Source organism: Scomber scombrus, chromosome 10 (assembly GCF_963691925.1).
Source record: "Scomber scombrus chromosome 10, fScoSco1.1, whole genome shotgun sequence".
NCBI lineage: Eukaryota > Metazoa > Chordata > Actinopteri > Scombriformes > Scombridae > Scomber > Scomber scombrus.
The window spans coordinates 19,707,070-19,720,700 of NC_084979.1; the positions used below are offsets into that span (position 1 = coordinate 19,707,070).

At 41.8% G+C, this 13,631-nt stretch overlaps 1 protein-coding gene across 2 annotated transcripts in view; it reads left to right on the top strand.

The window, feature by feature from the left end:
• Positions 1–5,653: 5,653 nt before the first annotated feature.
• Positions 5,654–13,631, top strand: part of grm7 (glutamate metabotropic receptor 7) — a 59,255-nt gene continuing 51,277 nt past the window's right edge. Inside the window, exon 1 of one of the 2 annotated variants that reach the window (XM_062426495.1) lies at positions 5,654–6,157. In XM_062426495.1, the coding sequence (XP_062282479.1) occupies positions 5,654–6,157 (504 nt within the window). The remainder of the gene's footprint in view (positions 6,158–13,631) is intronic. The other variant, XM_062426496.1, reaches the window with a different exon arrangement.

The window sequence follows — 13,631 nt, forward strand, 5'->3', positions numbered from 1 at the left end:
AATAACAAACTAGGAGGGTTGCCTGCCAACGTGAGAGGGATGATGAGGTTATGATGTCCATCTGCAGTATGTGCAGTGTCTCGGTGTTAAAGTCTTCATTAACATGAAGATTGTTTTAATCTGTCCAAATTGATCCATTTAAACACGCTGACATTTGGCACTTATGCCTCTTCGAGTTCAGAAATGTCAGCCGACAGAAGAGGAGAGAAAATGCTTGTAGTTGTTGGAAATGCAGCTCTCTTTTGTGTCGCAACAAGGGCACAGAGCTACAATATATTTGGACCCACATTCTGTACTTTACAAGATGTCTATATTGCTGGGCAATATTTGCCATGGGAACATAAATCAATTCAAAATAAGAACACTGTTGAATATAAAAGGCAATCACAGATCAGAACAGCTCAGCTGCACACATTGTACAGAGAAAATGTCTTGATGTTTATCACAGTGAAGGTTTTTATCTTTTGGAGGATTCTGTCTCTGGTTTGTTGTGAAGGAACAACTCAGACACTTGTTAGTTTGGTAGAATATTGCTTTTCTTTTGTTGAGGGGACACTTGAGTAATGGCAATGTAATCATGATGTAGCGAAACATGTAACTAAGCAGTATGGTACACCACTTTACTTGAGGATGCACAAAAATAGTCAAGTAGTTAGAATTAATGAGCTATTACTTTTTTGTCGCTCAGCTTTTTTGCTGAGAGTCAGATGAGAATATTCTTACCACTCGCAATGAGCCTACTGGAGGCTTTACTGGTTGCCTGGCAACCTCAAAATGATGTAAAGACCTCAGGAAATGACTGTGCCCAGCCAAGAAATTGTCCAGCAAACCACCCTCCATGAAACTTTACAAAAACAAGTTAGCACGTTTTAATTTGTGCATTTTTTTTGGTGCATTTTTTAGTCTGTGGGCAAAACCAGGCGAGCTATTTTCTCTTTGCTTCCAGTGTTTGTGCTACGCTAAACTAACCAGCTGATGGCCCGGGATTGATATTTAGCAAACATGAGAGTGGCATTGATCTTCTCATCTAAATATCATCAAGAAATACCTCCCAAAATGTTGCATTACTCCTTTCATATAGTACCTTTAAGTCGACTCAGAAGTACAGTATTTTTTTCTTTAATATAGTGACTGGATTCAGACCAATAAAACAATGATTTGCACTCAAGATATTATTCATTTATTAGAGTAAATACAATACACTATTTTTGTATCTATTTATTTTTCTTTGGTTGAGAAATATTCATCAAAGATAATCTGGTCATCTGTATGTCTCACGTCACTTACATGCACGTACACCACCGGCCCCACCCACACACAAACAAACACATACGTGTGGAGGTATTGTTATGAGTCATTCACAAAGACGGCAGATTAAATCTCCACCATCATAATGATACCATGAAAACACTTGTGATAAAGTAATTCACAGAGGCCTAGTGCTGCTCAGAGAGCCGGCTAATTAACAGACACAAGGTGAGAGGCATTAGCCATCACAATTAAATTTGTGGCTAAAGTCCTCCTGGCTAACTAACACAGCTGCACCCACTTATCATGTAAGACCACTGGACTATGAGGTTAGCCATCAAAACAAAGTCCCAGTCACCCACTAATAGGGCCTCTGGAAGACTCCAGGGATGTGTGGGTGGGAGGTCAGCACCTTCGGGCCCTTGCCGCCACAAATAATACCTCTGATCATTATCGCTACCAGGCAAGCTCCCAATCAGGAGAAGGTCCCTGTCACATCTGTGAGAGAGAAAAACAGCAGTAGTCTGGGCTTATTATTCTTTTGGCTTTCTTTTTTCTTACTTTTTGCTTCCCTCAAAGACTGCATCTCTGTTAAAGCATCTAAGCAGGCTTGCTGCCATGTAACCTAAGAGTTTCAAGCAGTCACAAAGATAGCCTGGGGAGAAAAACCTCCGCAGTTTATGTATTCCAGTGGTCACTTGTGCATTATCTATCTATCTTTCACATTTCAGTGTGTGAGTGGGTACCAGGCTCGCAGCAGCAGCTTTACAGAGACATAATTAGAAGGGAGCAGGTATGACAGATGGATTACAATCATAATTGAGAGCGTGGAGAGTCTATCGTCCTAGCTGCAGTGCACCTGCTTTGTCTTTGGCATAAACAGCAGAAGAGGTAAGAATTTGTCTTCTCATACAGCGTGCCTGTAGAATTACAATACCCTCCTACCTCTCCTTCCCTCACAGGCGCTGATTCTGCTTACAGTGATAAAGAAAGGCGTAGATAGCCTGATTTTATTATTCTAAAGCAGATGGTACAAAAATGAGACATGGGGGCCCAGCAGCTCAGTGACCTTCATGTTGCTAATCTAACATTGCCCCTACATTGATCTAACATTAACACCTCACCCCTCACAGAATATGCATGACTCCTTACAGGCTGTTGCTCCGTGTGCTTTTGAACAAATCACCTCGACATGCAATTACCTCCTGCTCTGGAGTTATTCCTTTCCTGTGGATACGATAGCCCTTTCATTTAAGTCAGGGAATTAAACAGTTTTCCAGGTTAATTAATTTGACAGACAGACCCCCATTGTGCCCAGTGTCAGCCCAAACTGAAACCTTATTGCCTCTTGTCCTGAAGGTTGACTTTGTATTGTTCTTTGATTCATCATTCTTTAAAAGGACCACACAGTGCCAGCCCTGTAATTGACTTGAAGAAGACTGCATTGAGCAGACATGTTATTGAATGCTTGAAACAAAAGCTCTGGTCTTTCATAGAAACCTTCAATTTATCCAGTGGGATGCATTGAAATGTGGTGCACCTCTGCCACATGGAAACCAAGGCTGTGTTGGTTTGGTCTTGTGTATGTTGAACATAAACCTCTTCCAAGACACATTCTCACTCCTCCTTGCTTCCTTTGTACTTCATTCCATGATGAAATTGAAATGGAATTTGTCGGAGTGTGTGCACATGTGACTGTGTGTCTGTGTGAAAGTGAGGAAGGAGAAGGAGAGAAGATCCAAACTGAAGTGTAATCTCAGTCTAAATCACACAGCCTCCCCGGGGGAGAGGCCCCTCTTCCTGGGGTTAGTCAGTGAATTAAATCACGGTGAGGACCCCATTTTTCAAAAGTAACCTTTCCGTTGACAGTGTAAGTGGGAGTCAGGCTCTCACCGCAGAGTCCAAGCAGTGAAATTAGTGTTGTGCTTTGCGACACCAGTCTCTCAGGGTGTCATTTGTAGAGGCTGTTGCTGCATTTTTCCAGGCCTGCCTGCCTCAGTGTGCTCACAGCAGAAGAGGCCATCTGCCTCCCTCCCCTCTCACATCCCTCATTCCCACACAGTTTCTCTCAATGTATTTTTGGTGTATTTCATGAATTTTGGCCCTAGTGTGCAGAATGTTCACCCAAAATCACATTATCATGCTTGGAGTTGAACATGCGCAATAGAAATGCATGCAATCAGTGCAGCTAATAGAGATAAATACACTACATGGCAGGATTAGACTTGAATTAATCTCTATTCAACTTAATTAATTAGAAATTTGTCCATCCAAGCCTGTAATGTCAATAGGACATGTTTCAATTAGAGCTACATTGCCTTTTCTAATCTTTTAATTGAGAAACGAATGGAACGAACATGTTCGTAAAATGGGATTCTGTGCCACGTAATCATTTCACGATAAAGCAACTCTCACAGGCTGTTTATTACTCACTGATCAAGCAACTCAACTGACTTATCCTGTAATCCGTTTACTGTTTCTTCACTGTTTCTCAGAGTGCTGCTGTAATTTTTAAACAACAGCCTCCATGCAGATGCTATTGTTGGAAATGTGGTGGCTGGTTTAGAGGTAGTCAGTTTCTAAGGTTACTTGAAAATGAAGGATTATACATGAATTATGTATCTACAGAGTACTCAGTGGGCACCTTTTCCAACATTGTAGGAATACAGCAGCCATTAGTTGATCCTGACAATAAATTAACTGAATATGAGATTTACTTTGAATTACAAATAGAAACTACCTTTTTTAATTAATACCACAAATTGCCAAGTAAGTCCCTGGCTAATACTGTTCCACAAAAGCAAATTATTATAATCTGCTTGTTTGTAAAAGCACCATCTGTGTAATTAAATAGTTCGGTGGTGATATTGTTGACAAGGAGCAAAATGAGCCCTCACATCTTCTTATATACCGTAGGTGTGGTTAATTCTCTGTTTGTGTGCCAGTGTGCATGTCAGTGTGGCGTGTGTGTGTGCATGTGTCCGTGCGTGTGTGTGTGTAGTGCACAGGATGAATCAGGAGTGTTGCCTGGGAGACCAGCCTGGACCCCTCCAAACGTGTCTGTTTCTCTCTCACTCTTTCTCTCACTCTGTGTGTCCTCCGTTTTAAAGGTGCATCAGTAATGAATCCAAAACTATTTCAGGAAAGGCACTCTTTTTTTCCAGTCGGCGAGTGAAAGTCTTCATACCTGCTTTTCATAATGCCACAGATCTCTGTTTTATGCACGCCGCTGTCAACATCAAAAAGAAAAGACTCAGACTTTTTATGTGTATGTGTGTGTATATGTCCGTGAGTGTGTGTGTTTGAGAGGGATAATAGAGGGAGGGGAAGTAGAGAGAGAGAGAGAGAGAGAGAGAGAGAGAGAGAGAGAGAGAGAGATAGATAGAGAGAGAGATTATGAATGCGGAGATACTGCGCGCTGAGAGGCATTCAGAGGACCAATTGTCTTACTATTCAAGTCTATAAGTGCTTTTGTTCATCTTGTTTACCTCCTCGTTCAACTGATGTCTAAAGATACTGAGCTCCAACTTCCTGAAAACCTCGCCACGAAGTGATGCTACTATCTTTTTTTTTTTACCCCAGCCAGCTGAATGACGTGTCTCGATGAAAGGGGGCTGAAAACTCGGCGCACACAGTGAATCCCTCGCTGTGACTCATTCATTTTGTAGCTATAAATGAGACCGGTTGCGGAGACTGGGGAAGAGCCGGGGTTCTAATTAGCTGGATTTTCTTATTGCTCGGCTCATTTAACGCACATTTAAGCGTGTACTTGTCGTTTCCCCTCTTTCTTTTTCTCTCTCTCTTTCTTTTCTTTTTTTCTTTCTTTTGAAGACTCTGGAGATGATATGCACCCTTGGGAGACAGACAACCCAGCCGACCGAGCCACCCCTGCGCTCCCGTGGAGTTGGTCTGAGCAAGAAGAATGTCACCCACTTCTGCCGGTGATAACATTTAACAACATTTAAGTGCTGCTTTTTTTTTAGAGATAACTCTAGATATTAATTATATGTAATTTTGGTATAATTGCCTTTTATGGTTCTTAGTAGCGGCTTCATTATGTTTCCAATCGCGCTCTGGATTTAGCATAAATGGACAAAATTAGGCCAGTTCGTGTGCAGTGCGTCTTCTTGTACTGATATTTTTCTGTCTAATGGATGTCACCTCCCTTTCAGAGGGAACTGAATTAGCGTTAGGGGCTTCACCATTCAACAAGCTGCACCGCTCACTCGTGGCAGTAAAGCGATGGGCACAGTTTGTCTGAGCCATCTCCTGCGTCTTGGTTCTTTAACCCAGCTTGTTGAATCTCCTCCCTGGTGATAAGGATGGGTTCGTATTAAGAAACTTATCTACCGTTTTGGTTCTATCATCGGCGGATTGCAGACTCCATCCTCTCTAAAAGTTGATCATGGCTCGTCCCGGTGTGTGCGTGAAGCTGAGCTCTATATGGAGAGTGTTTTTGCTCATGAGGACTGTGGTGGATTTCGCGTTGCCTCAGGAGACTTATGCACCCCATTCAATACGGACTGAAGGGCACTTGACCCTCGGTGGACTCTTCCCGGTGCACGCCAGAGGGGCCGACGGCACGCCGTGCGGGGACCTGAAAAAGGAGAACGGCATCCAGCGGCTTGAGGCCATGATGTACGCTTTGGACCAGATTAACCAGGACGAGCAACTCTTACCCAACATCACCTTAGGCGCCCGGGTGCTGGACACTTGTTCGAGGGATACCTACGCGCTGGAGCAATCTTTAACTTTCGTTCAAGCCCTGATCACGAAGGACACCTCCGACGTGAGGTGCACTAATGGGGAGCCACCGGTGTTTGTCAAGCCTGAAAAAGTGGTGGGAGTCATCGGAGCCTCGGCGAGTTCAGTATCGATTATGGTTGCCAACATCCTACGCCTCTTTCAGGCAAGTCTCCGAGCGTGTGCAATAGTTTTGTGGTTTAAAAATAGTGTTTTCATTAATGTACAAGCTTCTGGTTATTAGCTCTTTAGGGAAGCGTGACAATGATGCGCCTCCTCATTGCTACTCACCCAATAGATTAGAAAGGGATGCTGTTAAGAGGTTGCCAACAAAAAAACCGGATCTGAACAGCCCTTTCTATATTTATAATTTGATGTATATTAGGATACACTTTCTTTTAGGGTTTTCTGCATGTTAAAATATTGTAATAAAAGGAGGGTGAAGTGGGTTTTAAGCGCGTTGTCCCTTCACTACATTGTTTGGATGAGACAGCTGTGCTGTTGCTTGTCCCCGGTGGTGCTGAAAGAACAGCTCCCGTCTGTTCCAGTTTCACTCCGGAGTCTGGATGAGTGGGCACTGACAGCCTGACACAATCACACCCAAACTCAACAACCCCCTCCTGAGAATAACAGGCCTGCTTCATATGATTGCACATGATTATATGAGCCTCTTGTACTGGAAAGACTGCAGGCGTTTTTATGAATGGTTTTGAACCTGAAAGCCTCATGGTTGAGTTTGCTTCCTTTTATCTACAGGGGGCCCCTCTTGAAAATTACCTTGCTTTAAACTGTTTGTACCCCAATTGAGCTCGATGTTGGCAAGTAAATTAAATTAATTTGCACCGCTAATTTCCAAAATTAGTTTGAGCTTGGGTTTATGGGAGCACATCTCTATCTGTTCCTGTTGGCTGAGAGTCAACTGATGGTGTTGGCCCACTGCTGGTGCTGCAGTGGAATGGGAAACACAGCAGGGCACCAATACAGCAGATTAATTATTTAAAACACATCTCCATAGCAAAATATATCTAATTACTTAATACCATGTGGATGTTTCTGCAAAAAGTGCAAATGACTACAGTATTTTTCTCTTGTGAGGACAGTAGTGTTACAGCCAGGATGGATCATCAGAGCTGTAGTGTTGGTGTTAATGATCTATGGTTGCAGATTGTAACTCACAGATGTGTCATCTCCTATTTTGTGTGAGTTCAATTAGACAAACCATGGGCTTGGCTCTAAGTAGCTGTAACTGCAACTGCTTTAAGCCTCGGACACACACACACACACACACACACACACACACACACACACACACACACACACACACACACACACACACACACACACACACACACACACACGCGCACACACACATCCTGACAACACTCATTCACCACTTAAACGCAGATTTTTTTTTACAGCAGTCATCCTCTGGGGTTTTGTGGCTCCATTGGTCAGACAGTTAGACTGATGGTCCCCACCGCAACCTTCAGCCTGGCTTTGGTTCCTATTCACTCTTTGTAGGCTGAGTTAAAGAAATTAAAATTGTATTATTCCAGGTTATAAAACCCTCCAGTTATGCTTCGAAGCGTCCTGACTACACTCCTTATTTGTTGCTCAAGGTGTGCTTTGTAAGACTTCCCTCTTTATTTTAAGGAAAGCTGTGCAATAATAACATGTATGTGTTTGTGAAACTTGGATATAAGGGGAGAGAGATGATTTCTTAATTCTCTCTATTCTTTACTCCTCGCCTCAGGTGTACCAGCATGTCTGTGGGTGTCAAGCTGTGGGAGTGTAGGTGTCGCCCATGTGTGATGTTGCGCTGGAGCTCAGACGCTGTAATGAAGCGTGGGGGATTGGTGGATTGACAGCAGTTGTCATGCAGCTCAGTCCTGCATTAGCACAGTCACTATGCATTTCTTTTCATTTCCCCAAAGTGTTGCCAGAGACGTGGATTTAATCACCACAGTTAAATCTGCACCTGAGAGACAATAAATTCAGTCATCCTCTAAACCTTGTTCGCCCTCTAGCAAACCTATCGGTCTCTGGTACCAGTGGTGATAATGTTATTGATAATAATGATGATAAATTAAATGCGAGGCCACATGATACTGTATAATCAATACATACCAGAAGTGATAGCTCCCAGCTCGTGTACTACACTCATTAATCTTACAGTGTTTGATCGTCATGTTTTAGCAATTACAAGCTTATTTTCAACGCCAACCCATCAAGAATTGAATGACTCCAGTCAAAAGCTTGAAAGGACACCTGTTCAGAAATAATTAAAGAAACTTAGCAGACACATCAAATGGGCTCTGCACAAAGCGTTCAATTCCTGCCTTAGTTGATTTAAACTATATTTGATTATTGGATATACCCCATCACTAAGCAGTCTATTTGACTTTGAAGTTAAGTCTCTTTCTTTGCAGTTCAAGCCTGCGGACATTGACAGCTCCCTGATCTGTCCTTAGTCTACTTCCAGTTTTGTTCTCAGTGAATGTCATCAGGTCGTTTTGTGTCTCACCCCTGTGATAAATGAATCATCAGGGAAGCTAAATAGTGATTGTAGATTTTATTGCCAGACTCTAAATATCATGGCTGTCTATTCAGGACATGAGTAGCTGCTGAACTGTTAATGCTGGGAAATTGACATGAGGGATAGATTTTTCTGAGGACCCAGGAGGGTTGATCAATAGTGTTTCCATGGTGAGGCCGATCGGCTGCTAAGATGTTTTTATTTCACTGCCTTTCATGTTGTGTTGGATATGAGAAGCAATAATGCCACACGAGGGGGGGAAAAAATCAATCAGCCAAATTTTTGAATCTTTACCAAAAGCTATGATGTTAGGCACCTTTGGAAAATCATCCCATCCTCACACTCTTCCCACGAGCTTTTTCGGAGAAGATGGCACCGTAGTTGAAAAGATTATGCGACTTTGTCCATTTGTAAGTCCCGGTCTCTTGAATGAATCATGAAATAGATTTTTATCCAGGTGACATTTACATCAGGAGTGCAGCTCGCCATTCTCTGTCGCATCTCTTCTCCCAGAGACCGAGGCAAAACTTTGTATTGAATGCAGGTGAACTCTGTCTTGTCCTCCTGTCTGGGGAAGCGGCCCCTTAAGACTAGCTGTCTAAGTGAGGCATTGACGTCCTCTGCTCTCATACCCGTGACAAGCTCCGGTTGGCTTTTTATCTCTCCTCTTTCACAGAATCATCGCCATGATTGATTTGAAGGAGATTGAAGTCTTGCAGTGTGATCTATTCAGCTGACAGTGGTAAAGACTGACACCACAGGAATATGAAGGCTGAGTGTGTTATGTAACAAGCTCTGAAATGGACACCAAATGTCAGAGGTTAAATATGTCCGTTTTTATAAACAAGGTTGCCATTTGCACATTGAAGCATTTAGCAGTGCATGTCAATTAGTCACATCTCTACTGCTGTATTCTGTCCTACTGTTAGAGACACGGCAGGTATGTCAGTGCAGCGTACGAGTAGATACACACACACACGGATATGCACACAAAGAGCTCCATTAACATGGCTGAAGGAAGAAAACACAATTGTCTCAGGGATATTTCATGATGCACACCAGTGGTTTTAGCTCTTGTATTTTCTCTCCATCACTTGCTAATTAGCTTTTATCCTGATAGTGACATAAGGAGCCCAGTCACTCACTACTCACTTTATCATGAAATCTGAAATATGGATAAAAATAAAGAATCATTTCAGCTTCTCAACTAATGTGATACTTCTCTCCTAACTAAGGCTCAGCATCATACATCTTAGTTAATACATTGTTTTAGAGCCATGAACTATATATACTATAAGAGAGTTGAGTTCTTTGTTATATGCATGCTATTGCATAGGACAGTGCTTTGACATCTTGTGATGCTTCTGTTTAGTATTATTAGGAATTATTTATTTTGGTTTTGGATGCAGTATTCATATTTTGAAACTTGTGTTTATTAAGACTTCGCACATGTGCAATTAGTTATATAAACGTGACTAATATATGCAGTTAGGAAGAAAAATGGGACAAATACACAGTACCATACAAGAGTGGTGAAGGACTTGTTGGATATTTTCAAATGTTCCCTTTTGAAAAAATGTCAGTGGGAATAGGATGGGTGGAAAGTGGAAACTAGACTGGATACAGACTATGTTAATTCATCGTCAAACCCAGATGATCAGATCTCATACCCTTCTTTGATGTGAAGCAGAACAAGAGAGTTACTGAATATTTGAATATGACTCAAAATGTTCTGGCTGTCTGGCTTTCCGGGGGGGGGGGGGGGGATTTAGGTTTGATTTTGCTCTTTTACTCAAGTGGAAAACAAACTGAACTATTTCATTCTTGTTTTTGTGCAGGCACAGACACATCCCAAAAATCCTTACTGGTCTTGAGCAAAAATTATCTTCTAAAGTCTAAAAAAGAACCAGCACATGACAATATTTCGGCTACAAATGGTTCTTCTCAAATTTAAATGAGATTGAGAGCACACTTGTGTATATAGAAGGGCTGTGATGATGTACCACACATCACCTGTACATTTAGTAATTAATCATTTACATGTGAGGACAAAATGCCCAATGATTCAATTACAAGGAATAAATAGTGTAGACTTTTCCCCATCCATGTCAAATGAAAGCAGTACAGGAAACAAGATAGTGTGGGTATTTGTTTTCATCTGTTTCCCGAACATTAAACACAAAACTCTCCAAAGATTCACTTTCAAAGTAGGTAACAAATGTAATTACTTTTTAATTTCACAGTCATAACACCCCATTCACCCTGACTAACATGTTCATCAAAATGTTTGCCTTTTGCATGACACTCATAAAAACCTAAAAAGTCAGAAATAACCCAAAAAACTATGTTACTGCTTATTTAATTGAAGTATGAAGACAAATTGAAACATTTATTGTCAAAGTGTATTTCTGTGCCCTCATTACACACAGTGGGGAGATGAGAGGGGAGAGACAGATGCAACAAAAGCCCCCAATCAGACTCAAAGCGGGAACACTGCAGTTCATGGTCTGCGTCTTAACCCCTACCCCACGGGGCGTCCCTCTTTTAAAGTTTTATAGCACTATTAAATGTTTCACTGCTTCCAGAGTTTAAACGAAAAATGACTGTAAGATAAATAATAATGGAATAAACTTAAGTAGAGAGGATTATGAAACTTTAAATGAATATGTTGTACTTTTATTATTCCTATGTGGATATACTGAGTACATTATCTAGTCCAGTGATTCTCACTCAGGGTCCCTGGGACCAAGAGCCCTGCTGCTTTTCATTCTAGCTGTTTAATCAGAGACTGACTTATGGCCTGGTCTGACCAGAGCTGGCAAGGTGAAACGTATTCACGCTGTGGCACAAAGCAGGTGGGGCGGGATATGATGTGGACAGGGTTACAAGGGTAAGTTGCTAGTGCTAGAATGGCTAACAAGCTAATAATAGTATTCCACAAATTGAGAATTATACCCCTTTTTATCAAATAGTCTTTTTCATCTGTGTACCTGTGCTTGCACTCGTTGCTAGCCACACAGTATGAACCCAGGTCTGCTGCTTGTGTTAAGCATACAGCTATACAAAAAAGGATCAAAACAATCAATACTTACTTAAGGAGAGGTCAATCCCACCTGCTCTTTCAAATTGGCTTGAATCTCACTATTTTGCAGGTCAGGGTTCAATTAGGTTGAACTCTGTGATAACTGAACAAGGCAAGATCAATTCATGACAAGAGGTGGAGGGGTCTCACTTCTGTACCTGAAATGATGGTGTGAACATGGTGTTAGACCTGTGATGGAGGTGTATAAATTAAACAATTATCTGGTTGAACAGATGATAACGCAGCATGCACTGGTAGTGTAAGTACAAGGATTGTTAACCCCGATCTTGATAAGCAAGCATAGATCCAATGTTGGAATTGGATAACAAGATTCAATTTACTTTTGCATTCGAATTGAGGTGAGTCTATGACTGCCAACTGTTTTCAGAGCATGATCTGTACTCCAGGAAAGTATAGTCAAATAGTTAAGAAAAACTGAGCTTTTTTTGTGGAATCACTGTTGTGAAGCAGTGTGTTGGTGCTCATGTTCAGTGAAGCAGGTGTATATACTGTTGTGAAGGAGTGTGTTGGTGCTCATGTTCAGTGAAGCAGGTGTATATATGTGTGTTCACACACACAAACAGGATGCAGTGTGAGCAACTGCAATATTAATAAAATGAATAAAATATCCCTGTGTCAGACAAGTTGTCATTGCTGCTGACATGAGGTCATTAGGTCAGCAGCCTGCTACAGGGAGAATATGAGAAACCAAGCATGCCTGATATTAAGGTCTCGGCTATTCCACAGGCCTGGGGGGATGGTGCACTTTATTATTCAGCGACATAATAGCTTGCTATATGATTAAATGTTTATCAATGAAAACACAGCTAGGACATTCTTAGTTCAAACTTCATTTATTTTCACACATATTCTATTTTGTTTCTATGTTATGATTCCACTTATAGCTGAACATTGGTCCGTATCTTTAACGAGGTGCCATCCCTCATTTATTTGGGGTCTTGGCTTGACGACTGCAACAGCAGTGACATTCCCACACAAGTTATTACCCACATTTTCTCCCACTGCATTGGGGCGGTGGGGGTTGGGGAAAGAGGGCACCTGCTTAAAAGCTTGGCTCTGCTCACAGTGAGGTCACATCGGTGTTCTTTCAAAACGTATTGTCGGTATGACTGTAAAATGTGACAAGAATAGCACTCTTAAGACTTTGCAGGAAGTTTTCTATAGTTTATCTGGTGAGCAGAAGGAGCAGGAGAAGAGGAAACCCCATTACGTCCGATCCTCTTAAGGGGATGAGTGGAGAAGCATGAGGAGGTCTCTACTGGCTGCTGGTATGCCTCTCACTCATCCTTCCAAAAGAAAAAAAAAAGTCCCCATTGCTTCAGCAGAAAACGATCCAGTGTGGGCTGAAAGGCATTATCACAGGGCTCATTGTAGTTTGTTTCAACGCAGTGATCTGTGATCCGTGCAACATTCTGGACGAGGCCTGAATTACAAAGTCACTCAACCATAGTAGACTTCTGTGCTGTATGACTAAGTAATATCTAAGTCTGTTTTTGCCTTAGAAAATCTCATATTGGCACACAATGTCTCTGTATAGATCAATCAGTCTTTTAAATATTATCTGTTTTTACCAGGCAGTCTTCTCACAGTTCCTCAAATCTTGGCAAATGAGTTAAACTATTTTTTTTTAAATGGCTGCTCTCAATTTATTCCATCCTGTGAAGAGCTCATTGCATGGGTGGAATATAGTCTCAATCAAAAATATACAATGCAAGCCTCTTTCAAAACTGACCCAGGGAACATCCAGGTTTATACAAAATTAAAATGCCTTAGTTTTAAATGGCAATATGTAGTTAAAATGGCCAATGTAACCCACATCGGGCTTCATCAGGGTCCCTGATGTAAGCACAGTACACCTGAAGTATCCAAAAAGCACCTGTATGTGACCACCACAAAGCCCCAGCAGCACTTTTCCTCCAGTGTCTTCACTGGCTGCTTTTAGTGCTGCCTGTGAGAGTGTCTGCTGCTTCAAAAGGAGCCCTGTGTTGTGGTTCCTTTTAG